This window comes from Nerophis ophidion, linkage group LG15 (genome assembly GCF_033978795.1).
Source record: "Nerophis ophidion isolate RoL-2023_Sa linkage group LG15, RoL_Noph_v1.0, whole genome shotgun sequence".
NCBI lineage: Eukaryota > Metazoa > Chordata > Actinopteri > Syngnathiformes > Syngnathidae > Nerophis > Nerophis ophidion.
Genome location: NC_084625.1, coordinates 17,927,311 through 17,940,270, shown reverse-complemented (window position 1 = coordinate 17,940,270; position 12,960 = coordinate 17,927,311). Strand labels below are relative to the sequence as shown.

Genomic DNA, 12,960 nt, shown 5'->3' with positions numbered 1-12,960 from the left:
AGACCCGCTCGACATCCATTGCTTTCTGTCTCCCCTGGGGGGGATGCCCACATATGAGGTCCTCTCCAAGGTTTCTCATAGTCACTGTCACCGACATCCCACTGGGGTGAGTTTTTTCTTGACCTTATGTGGGCTCTGTACCGAGGATGTCGTTGTGGTTTGATTGATTGATTGATTGATTGATTGATTGATTGATTGATTGATTAATGTTGTATGTGAATTGACATCTATGTCATTGGACGAGAGCAGCGTTACAGCTTTGTAAAAAAAGTTTTAAGAAGGCTTTTTTTTTTTTTTTAGATCTTACAATATTAGTTTTGCCAATTATCAGTTTGATGCAAATGTGGGAGCTAAATGTTTGATTATTTAGATTTTCTTTAGCAAATAGGCTAACCGGAACTTAAAATGTGAGTGTTTTGTTAGCAGTATAGCGCACATAGCAATGCGACCAATGTTGCTAATGTTTGAGTACTTCTGTTCCACTCCTTGATGTTATGGTGTTATACAAATAAATTGTGATTGATTGATTCAATTTCCAATTTCAGGGGTGACTATTCGATTCAGAATCGATTCAACACGATATTTCTCATATTTTTATAGAAATTTACAAAGAAATTGAGAAGACATACAAATAAAATACTAAAAAAAGGAAAAACAAAAATTAATACGAGGAACAATATCAATGATAACAATGATATAAGAAATGATAAATATTATTAATAATAATAAAAAATGAAAACAATTATTCAAAAAAACTTTTTTTAATTTGATTCTTGAAAATTGTAAATCGATTTAGAGTAGGAATTTTTAAAATTGTGATTAATATTTAAATGGATTTTTATGAGCACTCCGAGTATATAATGTGTTTTAGGTAGGGCAGTGTAGAGCGGGACCTCGATTTACGAGTCCCACCATTTGTAAACTTTTTGATTGAGCCAAATTTGCCTCCATGTTCGCACCATGTCTCTGTGTACTAACGCTTCATTCAGTCATTTATTTTGTGTCGCACCTGCAGACAAAAACAAATCAGTTTTTAATATTAACATTATTTTTATATCATTTTGCAATATATTAAATTGTTGCTGCTCATTGTACAATGTACTTTTTTAAGTGTTTTGGGACTTTTTTTTTTTATTAAAAAGGACTAGCAACAAATCTAGCATTTTGGTGTTATTATAGGCAGTAGTCGTGTTTAGTCTTCCGTCCCTCGATGTCCGCGACGCAAAGACAAGTCACACTTAAATCGCGCTGCTGCTCCAGTTGGGCTTTCTCTCCTTAAAAGCCGCCACAATCCTCTTAATATTAGCAAATTTTTTCACATATCTGGGCTACATTAAAGTTGCATCGCCATCTCAGACATGCCAACTACGTGCCATACAATCGCGTACGTCTTGTTTACAAGTAGTTTCGGCAGCACTGTTTTTTGGTGTTCAAACTCTTTATTTTGGTGGCAGAGATTTCGGTGCAACACGAGACAGTAGAGCGTAAATAGGCTATGTATATTCATTCAAACTGAAACAATCCGATGATTGAAACATTGTTACAGGTGGTAATGTTTTATGTACGTGTGGTTTTGATTTGTTGTTATTTTTTCCCATTATCACAAACACACTCCATGCCTGAAAGCGGATTGGCAGAAAATGAGGAAGTATTTGTCTGGAGAAGTACAGAGACAAAAGTGTTTGCAAGGGAGCTAAAACCTGTTAGAATTGTGCCATTTGTTAGCATGAGATTGGCAACAAAAGCTAAAAATAGCGTCAGACTTTGTGTGACTTCTTCTGGAGGGTACAATTTTTAAGGTGTGGCGGCCATGAAATTGCCACGGCGGTGCGCATCATTCAGTTACTTTAAGGGGAAACCCTGGGATATATCCTGCTCTCTCACATGTAATGGCGTAAGTATGTAACACATGCACACGCATTAGATGTTGCTAGCTCATAATGGCAATTTGGATAGTTAGCAATAGCTGTCACTGAATGTACAGTATATTCCATCATAATGTGACTGCAAATTGTTTGTTGCTTCTGTTTCCTAGCATCCTAATACACCCTCCCAAAAAAAAAGCAGAAATGAATACGCGATTGCAACTGTTTTTCCATCTGATCGCACTCTCTGAAAGACTCATCACCGTCTTGTTGTGACTTCACTTCCTCTTTAGGCTTCACGTGTTCTGCGGTTTGGACTTTTAATAGCACGTAAAAATGCACTTAGATGTCTCCTCCAGTCAATGCAGATGAACTTTATGATGCTCTTGCTGGGTTGAAAACATTTAGAAGGAACTCACCATAGAAGGTTTAGCAGACTGAGGTGGCGGTAAAGGTGAGGAGGTGGAGGAGGTCGGTGTGCTGATGTTGCTGCTCATGGAACTAATCGAGGACGGCGGGCGGGTGCCCAAGTCCTTAGGCGGGGGCTCCGGCGACGGTGACTTCAGACCCTCGATTTCTGCTGCCAGTTTCTCCTCAGTGGCGTTGAGGTCGGCCACCAAGTCGGCCATGAGAGCGTCCAGGTCGTTGTCCTCCAGCTCATTGAGGGACTCTAGTTTGGAAACAGGACACATGTGCATTGATTGTAAAGGAGTTGGGCTGTAAACTTGATAAGACAAACAGTGAAGTCCTAATGGTAAACACGACCGTGTGACCTCCCTGATTCCTTACTCGCTGCTTGCTTTACAGCCACAGGCTGACGCTGAGTAATTAGACCGGGTGCACAGACTTTAATCTTTGTCGGAACTCACGCTTTGAACAACTGCCAAACCAGTCTCAGCTCTGAGTTGAACCACAAGTGCAATCCATTTGTGTCTGCAAGGCACACACTACCCTCAAGTACCTCAGAAGGATCATTACTGGACTTCACAGTTTGAAAGCAATTTTGTTTTCCCAGAGGATAATACTGCAGAATTTTAGAGTGGTCAGCATACAGCAGTATGTACTGAAAATGTGTCAACACACAGGCATATGGCAACACAAGTTAGTAGCAGGATTGTAACAATAAACGGTATTAATGGAAACCGCAGTAAAACTCCAAACGGTTGGTTAGTATTGCCATTTTAAATTAAGATGATCAAAAAAACGTGATTCGGCACTTTGTTAAACTTACTGACCTGGCGCCAGCTCCCCAGCTTAAATGCTAACATGAAAACAAGAGATATTAATATATTTCCCCAATTAAGAAACAACAACTCATATAGACATTTCTGTCTGAAAAACTAAGATATTCACTTGAGCACATTAAACCAACATGCTGTGCTCTCTGTGATCGTTCTAAAATTGAGAGGAATACAGGACAGAGGTGTTTTACAGTGCGTTCAAGGACCGCTAAACATGGGACTCCACAACGCCCGCCAGAAATAATAAATTATAGACTTTATTTTGTATGCATTTGTCATTTAAGTAAATCTTAAAGTGCTACTGTACCAACCAATGTTTAAAATGATTAAAGCTTAGCCATTAAAAGAGATACAATACTAAGACTAAAACAGTGGAGCATAAAAAACACAAAACATGCAAAGTAGGTTGTCTCACAGTACTTATCGTTATTTGAAAAAAATAACTTGCTCAAAAGATTTCAGTGCGTAAAAGTACTTTTTGAGTGCATTCAACAATACCGCAATAATAATGTTGACCGTGATAATTTACGTCACGATAACTGGGACGACATTTTCATATCATTACAGCCGTACTGAGTACCATGATCATTGTGCCAACCGTCGAACACGGTGGTGGTGTTATCATGGTCTAGGTTGCATGAGTGCTGCCGATTCCGGGGCGGAATACGGTTCATTGAAAGCAACATGTACTGTGACCATTTGAAGCATATCAATTTTCCAACATGATAGGGAGTACAAACACACCTCCAAGATTATTAAGGGTCTTGTTGAGGAAGAGTCATCCTCAAGCAGAAGGAAAGAAGGAAGAAAGAGTGCAAGGTACCTAACGCCAACTTGGCTGTGATGTCATCATGGAGGATTCCATTAACAACACTAAATAGTCACACTTTGGCCCAGTGGTTCTTAACCTTGTCAGAAGTACCGAACCCCACCAGTTTCAAATGCACATTCACCGAACCCTTCTTCAGTGAAAAATATTATTATATATACAGTTTTTTAATTCACGTTTTAAGTCGTATGTTTTTTTTACTGGTGCACAAAATGAACCGTGCATGAACATCACCTTGTTTCAAGAACAAAACCAACACAGTGCAAGAACTCACAAAAAATTACTGTCAGGTTAAAACACCAAACTATTTGTTACACGAGACAAGAAGGAGGAATCAAGCAGAGACAGAGTTGAATTTTACTCTTGAGGAGAGACGTATTGGGCTGTACACTCAGTTACACTTTCACCTTACGCTCTAAGGTACAGTCCCACGTGCTCCTCTATTTATTCGGGAGGTTCCTAGTTAACATCACTGAGGCTGCTTCTGAAGGGAGGGGTAATGCAAGTGATTATTCAGAATGGACATGTGCTGACACTCGTGATCTCGCCCTGTCTCTGTTTTGTCCGAGTTGAGGTACTCGATGTCCATCCTTGGCTGCCAGCAGGCAGGGTCTGGAAACAAACTGCTGACACGAGACAACTCGCAAAGCAAGATTACAAGTTGTGTGCCTTTGCACGGATAGAAAAGTACAACTTCAGCACAATAGATAAAAACTATAGCAACGGCCTTGACGCACAACAGTCGTGTAATAACTTATACGTAATTATTGTAACATTTACACACCTGCAAATCAGATGGAAAATTAAAGGGAACTTTGTTTGGGGGTATCCATAACACGGTGATAGGGAGAAGTTTTTATTGACACGATGAGTCGGGTGTGTCTTGACCTTCGCCGAACCCCTGAGACCGACTCACTGAACCCCTAGGGTTCGATCGAACCCAGGTTAAGAACCACTGCTTTGGACATATGTTGGATATGTTCACTGTGAGATGTATTCACTTGTGGTGACAGCCATTCACACAATAATGTCTGTGTGTTGACCACTGGTAAAGTTATATTAAAAAAAACACATCTTCCCAGTGCTGGCAGCCCTCATGCAGCCCCAGATTAAAACAGTGTGTTGACCCATCTTCAGGGGATGGAATACGGAATGTATAGTGCTAAACTAGCTCTACACTGACTATTCTAAAGTAAATATATTCCTATCGTATCATCCCGTAAGATGATAAAAACAAACATACTTCCTGAAATGTTAGTGGTGTCATAATGAGTGTAGTTTGACTGAAAATGTTATCAATAACAAATATGGCGTCACCGTTAAAATCCGTGAAGCCGATGGAGAGGTTGACTTCCTGCTTAGCGTTTGGCAAGGGGGCAGGTGGGGCTGCTTCCTGTTCAAGACTCTGCAAGGAGAAGAGAAGTAGTCTCAAGAAAGTCATTTACAAGAAATGTGCACGTAGGTGTGTGTGTGTGCTAATCAGCAACACATTGCGAGCGCGCTGAAATGTAGAAAAGTGCTGTCAGAGCACGCTTGCATGTGTTTCCATGTATGGCGCTAAGCAGGGCTCCTGTGTGCCGCGTTAAATGGACGGACGGATGAAGGCCTCCTGTGAGATGGCGATGATTTCCAGCGGACATCAAAGTGGTCTTTTAAACCCGGGGGGTGTAAAGTCTTATCTGGAGCTACCATTTCACCCCCACTACCTCTACACTTGTTATTTATGCAGCAACGGTGTAGTGCGTTTTGATTCCGAGGAGATTATATCGTGTTTTAGCACAGCGTCTTAACATCAACTTTGACCTCACCTGAGTCAGGAGGTCCATCTCCCCCAGCAGGTCGCTGAACATTGCATCAATGTCGTCCATCTGTTTAACCAAGCAAGAAAAATACACAAAGTATTGAGTTACTGTATATATCATAGTGGATCATTTAGGTTAGTGTTGTTGCAGGGATGGAGTTGTCACTAACGAGACGTGTGACAACTAGTGCTAGTATTATCATTATACAGTAGAATTATTTAGCCTTTATTGTTTTTATTTCACCCCGGCAAGATACAGTGAGTAGGTGGGCCATGTCACTGTAATGTATAAACTAATGTTAATGTGTATTTAAATACATTTGAATTAGTGGAAAAATTGCAGGAAGAATATAAAAGAAAATATTTAAAATATTTTTAAAAAGTCTAATCAACCAAAAATTCCTCGACCCGCCTGCTGAACCTTTGTGGACTAAAACGCATATTTCACCAAATCATGCTTTAAAAATAAATTTTCAATATTGTAATATTGATACAAATGAAAAAGACTTGGGAAAGCAATTTTAAAATATTACATATCACGCATCACAGGGTCAAAGGCAGACGTGACGCTACAGCTGGTTTATTTTTATAACCTGCAGGCTTGTTTTTCTTCACCATCTCACTCGTCTTCTCCGTGCAGGCTTGTTTTGTCTTGTTGAATGAATGACTGCATTTTCATAGCAGAATGTTTATGTCCCAACTTCTTCCAAATTGAAGAATGTGGGGGCTACTTTGATACATTTTGTACATTAAATATACTAAAAACTATACAATTAATATAAGCTGAACCAGGGGTCACCAACCTTTTTGAAACCAAGAGCTACTTCTTGGGTACTGATTAATGCGAAGGGCTACCAGTTTGATAAATTGCCAGAAATAGCCAATTTGCTCAATTTACCTTTAATAAATAAATCTATACATATATATTTTAAAAAATGGGTATTTCTATCTGTCATTCAATCGTACATTTTTTTTCCTTTTACGGAAGGTTTTTTGTTGAAAATAAATGATGAAAAAAACACTTAATTGAACGGTTTAAAAGAGGAGAAAACAGGAAAAAAAATTTAATTCAATTTTGAAACATAGTTTATCTTCAATTTTGAACTTTAAAATTCAAAATTCAACCAAAAAAAAGAAGAGAAAAACTAGCTAATTCTATTCTTTTTGAAAAAATAAAAAAAATAATTTATGGAACATTAGTTATTTTTCCTGTTTAAAATTAATTTTAGAATTTTGATGACATGATTTAAAAAGGTGAAAATCCAATCTGCACTTTGTTGGAATATATAACAAATTGGACCAAGCTATATTTCTAACAAAAACAAATTAATATTTCTTCTAGATTTTCCAGAACAAAAATTGTAAAACAAATTCAAAAGACTTTGAAATAAGATTTTAATTTGATTCAACATATTTTCTAGAATAATTGCCAGAATAATTTTTTTGAATTTTAATCATTAAAAGTTTGAAGAAATATTTCACAAATATTCTTTGTCGAAAAAACAAAATCTAAAATGAAGAATTAAATTAAAATTAATGTATTATTCTTTACAATAAAAAAAATATATTTACTTGAACATTGATTTAAATTGTCAGGAAAGAAGAAGAAGGAATTTAAAAGGTAAAAAGGTATATGTGTTTAAAAATCCTAAAATCATTTTAAAAGTTGTATTTTTTCTCTAAAATTTTCTTTCTGAAAGTTATAAGAAGTAAAAAAATAAAAAAATGTATTTAAACAAATGAAGACCAAGTCTTTAAAAATGTTTCTTGGATTTTCAAATTCTATTTGAGTTTTGTCTCTCTTAGAATTAAAAATGTTGAGCAAAGCGAGACCAGCTTGCTAGTAAATAAATACAATTAGAAAATTAGATTATTTTTTAAATCCTTTAATCAATAAGCCTAATTCATATATATATATATATATATATATATATATATATATACATATATGTATTATTAATTATAATTATTCTTTATTATATACAGTTAAAAAAATATATATATATTATATATGTATTATAAATTATAATTATTTTTTATTATATATATGTATGTATGTATGTATGTATATGTATATTTAAAAACAAACATTTTATATCATTACAATTATTATTATTATGTATTATTTATAACATTTATTAATAAAATACATTTATAAATATTAATATATAATATTTATATAAAATGTATATATACAGTAATTATAAATACAGTAAATATTTTTAAATATACAAATATACATATTTTTCCCCAACAAAAAATACCTATTTCAAAGCAATAAAAGCTAAAACCATTTGTAGAAAACCCTACTAAACTGTGAGTAACACATAGCTTTGGTACACATCACTAAATGTAAAGTTTTTGTTGCAGTCACCACTTTTACACCAACGCTTTTTGGCTTCGGGAGAGGAAGTGGTAGATTTCTTCTCAATTTGCAATGTTGAAATTTTAAAGGAAATGATAACATCAGCACGGCAGTCTGCTTAAAAACTTCCATTATCATATGAGCCAGCCTTTAACACTATACAGAATTGTGTCAAGAAAAACAAAAGGAGGGTAAAATGTGTGAAGGAAACACCCAGGCAGTCAAATGACAAGTTTTTGGGGGGACAACACCTATGTATGAAATTTGACTGATTGCTGGATTGATTGATACTTTTATTAGTAGATTGCACAGTTCAGTACATATTCCGTACAATTGACCACTAAATGGTAAAACCCCAATAAGTTTTTCAACTTGTTTAAGTCGGGGTCCACGTTAATCAATTCATGACTCTGCCCTTTCAAGTGAAAAGTGTACAAACATAACCAAACATTTACTCCTGTATGTAAAGTGTGTATCATTGCTGCTTAATCAGAAACACAAACATTCATATTTATGCATCATTGTGCAGATTGACTTTTTACACCCGTTTGCACAACCATCTGTATTTCACAGCCAAGAAATATGTGGCGTTCTAGCTTTTCTACAATACCAAAAGTTCATGCCTTCAGAAGACTAACCACTTCTGCTATTTATTTCTTTAAAAGAGCACTCGCGCCACTTCATGATAACATTTACATCATACACATGTGAAACTATTAATGGATGAAAATAGAAAGCAGGCAGCACATACCTGCTGCAAATATCTATACTGAAGCAAACATTGAAATATATTATAGCACAAAAAACAGCATAGCACAGAGCATACCTGTGAGTGGTGCACAACATTTTTTGATTTGTATTCATCCTGAGTCTAAATTGATAATTTTACCCAAAATTCTCAAATATTTTGAATGGGTTTTTTCATAGGAATTTTTAAAAATATGTTTTAAGCCATCTCCATGCAACCAGAAGGAGTTTTTCTAACCTTTAACCTGTTTTGACAAGGTTTCATTATAATTACTATGCCAAATAAAAAATAGCAAGAATCGATTTGAATCGAAACATTACCCCAAGAATCGGAATCAGATCGACTCATTAGGTCCCCAAAGATTTCCACCTTTACTTAGCTTAGGGTGAATATATTATAATTGTTCAGATTTTTTTTTTTAATTTTGGTATAAAACAATGATATATAAATAATGTCTCTTTGATGTTAGAAAAATGGCCTGTAAGAAAATAATGACTTTCTTTCCAAGTATTTTGGGACAAATTAACCAAAAATGTGAAATAATATGATTACTATATTAGCAAGTCCAACTTCAATAAAAAATAGCCCTTAGATAGTCATTTAACGCTTTCTAACAAAACCAGGACAGGATATAAAAATAGGATATGTCCTAAGAAAAGAGGGTATTTGGTCACACTAGCATAGCCTAGCACAGTGATTCTCAAACTGTGGTACCAATAGTGGTACACAAGCTCCATTAAGTGGTATGCCAAAGAATAAATTAAAAGGTAAATATTAGGGGTGTGGGAAAAAATCGCTTCGAATATGAATCGAATCGAATACGTTGTGCGATTCAGAATTGATTCTCATTTTTTGAAAAATCTATTTTTTTTTTTACCAATCCAACAAACCACTACACAGCAATACCATAACAATGCAATCCAATTCCAAACCCAACCTGACCCAGCAACACTCAGAACTGCAATAAACAGAGCAATTGAGAGGAGACACAAACACGACACAGAACAAACCAAAAGTAGTGAAACAAAAATACATATTATCAACAACATAATCAATATTAGTTATAATTTCAGCATAGCAGTGATTAAAAATCCCTCATTTACATTATCATGAGACATTTATGAAAAATTTATAAAAAAGAACAATAGTGTCACAGTGGCTTACACTTGCATCGCATCTTGTAAGCTTGACAACACACTGTGTCCAATATTTTCACAAAGATAAAATAGGTCATATTTTTGGTTCGTTTAATAGTTAAAACCAATTTACATTATTGCAATCAGTTGATAAAACATTGTCCTTTATAATTAAAAACTATTTTTTCTTAAAAATCTACTACTCTGCTAGCATGTTAGCAGACTGGGGTACATCCTGCTGAAATCCTATGTATTGAATGAATACAGAATCGTTTTGAATTGAAAAAATATCGTATTCGAATCGAGAATCGCGTTGAATCGAAAAAAAATCAAATTATTATCGAATCGCGACCCAAGAATCGATATTGAATCGAATCGTGGGACACCCAAAGATTCGCAGCCCTAGTAAATATTTAAACACAGTGTGACTGTTCAAACTGTGTGTAATGGTACAGTCACCAAAAATATCAAATATACTTGTTAAATAAAACCTCTGTTTTCATCTAAATTAATATTCAGGCCTACTATGTTACTGTATTTTAATATTTGTCATTATGGTGGTACTTGGGGAGCCAAGTGTTTCCTAAGGTGGTACTTAGTGAAAAACTTTGAGAACAACGGATCTAGCACATAACATAGCAAGGAAGCCATTGTCTGTCAAAGAAGGGACATGTTCGACTATTAAGCTTTACTTGACATTTAGGTGTGTCCAGAGTGAGTCCTGGGTGCCTTTTTCATTATTTTTTTCATTGTCCCTTAGCAATAGCATATTTACAAAATAAAATATATTAATTATTATTGAGAAATGTCTCCAATTTGTTTTGTAAGACAAAACAAAGATCAGATAGTTTAAGTTACCGGTTTATTAAACTACATTAGATTGGTCTAATCATTTTTTAAAGTACAAAAGTAAGGATACCTCTACTGTACATTTATTAAAACAAGCTAAAACACACACACACACACACACACACACACACACACACACACATCTCATAATAAACAATATTTTATGCTTTAAGGTAGGTATAGTACTATCTATATAAATATACATATGTTCTATAAAGTACTATCTATCTATTGTGCATTATACAGTAATACAGTACATGGCAGTAGACCACCTAAAACAAACGTACAACAAAAGGGCCCGCTTATTGAGTCATAAGGCAGCTCGGAATGAGAGCAGAGTCCACACACAAACACAAATGGCTTATTGTACACACCAGCCTAATAAAACCTCACTAGTGTATTAATAAAGTTAACAAAAAAGCACAACGGGATGACACTCACCTTTTCAAAGTGTGTATTTACAGTATATATGATGAAAAAAGTGTGTATGTATCCGTCAGGTGTCACGAAAAAGGCGTTGTGGACATTGGCGTCAGTGAAAAATATATATTTATCCAGCCAAAAGACAAGCCGTTAGGATTTTTTTGGGTGTGTTGTCGAGCGCTGCATCTGCTTCTTTCTTTTGACAACCTCTTCCTGCTTAATGCGGAAGTTCAGGTCCAGACCTGCTGTTCGCATTCCTGATCACCACTTTCACAACGTGTCGTGTCTGGGCAGCCCCTTGCAGGGGCCAACAAATTTGCCGACACCACCACCACAACACCACACTCCCTGGAGATTCCGAGCACCTTCAGCAAACTCTGAGACGACTTCAGATCAAATAAGAGTGAGCGAGTGAATCAATAAGCATTTTGCTGTTAATAATTCACTTTAGTAGAACATTGATTTAGAGCACAGAGGAGCTACACAACCTGAATGTCCACACCATGTTATTTGTTATACAGGTTCCATATGATACCTTTTTCAATTTTAAGTAAATATCAAATGTGCCATAATTTAGACAATTTAAAAGAGATTTTTTTCAGCCCTACTGCTGGGAACACACCTTTTTGGGTGTCTGTAGTTGTAATGCTAACGGGCTGTTTGTGTGCGTCTCCAAAAATTGTTATTGTGCACCTTTTACCGATTTCCATTGTCCGAGGTAATAGATGCCATATAAACACAATATAACACATACAGCAATGTAACATTAAGGAGTGGGACAGGAGAACACAAAGGTTAACAACATGAGCATGTGCGCTAAAGTGCAAACATTACACCCACATTTAAAGGAGCCATATGTAAAAATGTGGACAGAAATGGTACTGCAATCAAGGTCAAACTTATGTAGTCACTTACCCTCTTCTCTCTGACTGAGGTTGCCGGATAGCCAGCCGAATCCAGCTCGATCAACTGGGCTACTCTAAGGAACTTCAAACTTCCACTGCCTCTTACTAAGGGATGAGGTGCTGAGACCATAATAGCTGAATAGAGAAGTGTTTTGTAAATAACAAATCTCTAACCAACACATTTTACACGGAAATTTCAGGAAGAAGAAAATCATCCCTGCGTACAACATCACAACAAATGACAATCATATGGTTAGTGTCAGTACTATCAGAAAACAAAGATTAAAACGAACTACAACCAATGCTAGCAATGGTTATACTGGTGAAAATAAGTAAAGCATGCTTAGCAGCCTAATGTATGCCCAATAGACAATAGATAGATAGATAGATAGATAGATAGATAGATAGATAGATAGATGGATAGATAGTACTTTATTGATTCCTTCAGGAGAGTTCCCTCAGGAAAATTAAAGAGACATTTTACCAAGGTATGCCATTCAGCTACCGTTTCAGATTGCCATACAACTTGGTACATGTATTGCACAATATGCAAAAACCCATCCATCCATTTTCTACCGCTTATTCCCTTTGGGGTCACGGGGGGCGCTGGTGCTTAACTCAGCTACAATCGGGCGGAAGGCGGGGTACACCCTGGAAAAGTCGCTACAAAAACGAATGAGAAATTATTTTATTATGTGATTTGGCTGTCTCCATACGGTTCACATTGCCATGACAGCCGTGCTATTGTTGGAACCCATTTCCTCAATGTATCAGCATATTGAGAACGAAATAGGCACC

At 36.0% G+C, this 12,960-nt stretch overlaps 1 protein-coding gene across 3 annotated transcripts in view; it reads right to left on the bottom strand.

The window, feature by feature from the left end:
• The window catches only part of apbb1ip (amyloid beta (A4) precursor protein-binding, family B, member 1 interacting protein), a 39,242-nt gene that overhangs the window by 18,727 nt on the left and 7,555 nt on the right, over positions 1 to 12,960 (bottom strand). Inside the window, exons 1-4 of one of the 3 annotated variants that reach the window (XM_061921607.1) lie at positions 11,276 to 11,495; positions 5,744 to 5,803; positions 5,253 to 5,340; positions 2,285 to 2,535 (exon numbers count right to left, since the gene is read on the bottom strand). In XM_061921607.1, coding sequence (XP_061777591.1) covers positions 2,285 to 2,535; positions 5,253 to 5,340; positions 5,744 to 5,803 — 399 coding nt within the window. In that variant the 5' untranslated portion in view covers positions 11,276 to 11,495. Of the gene's footprint in view, positions 1 to 2,284; positions 2,536 to 5,252; positions 5,341 to 5,743; positions 5,804 to 11,275; positions 11,496 to 12,960 lie in introns of those variants that run through there. The other 2 variants (XM_061921606.1, XM_061921608.1) reach the window with 2 other exon arrangements.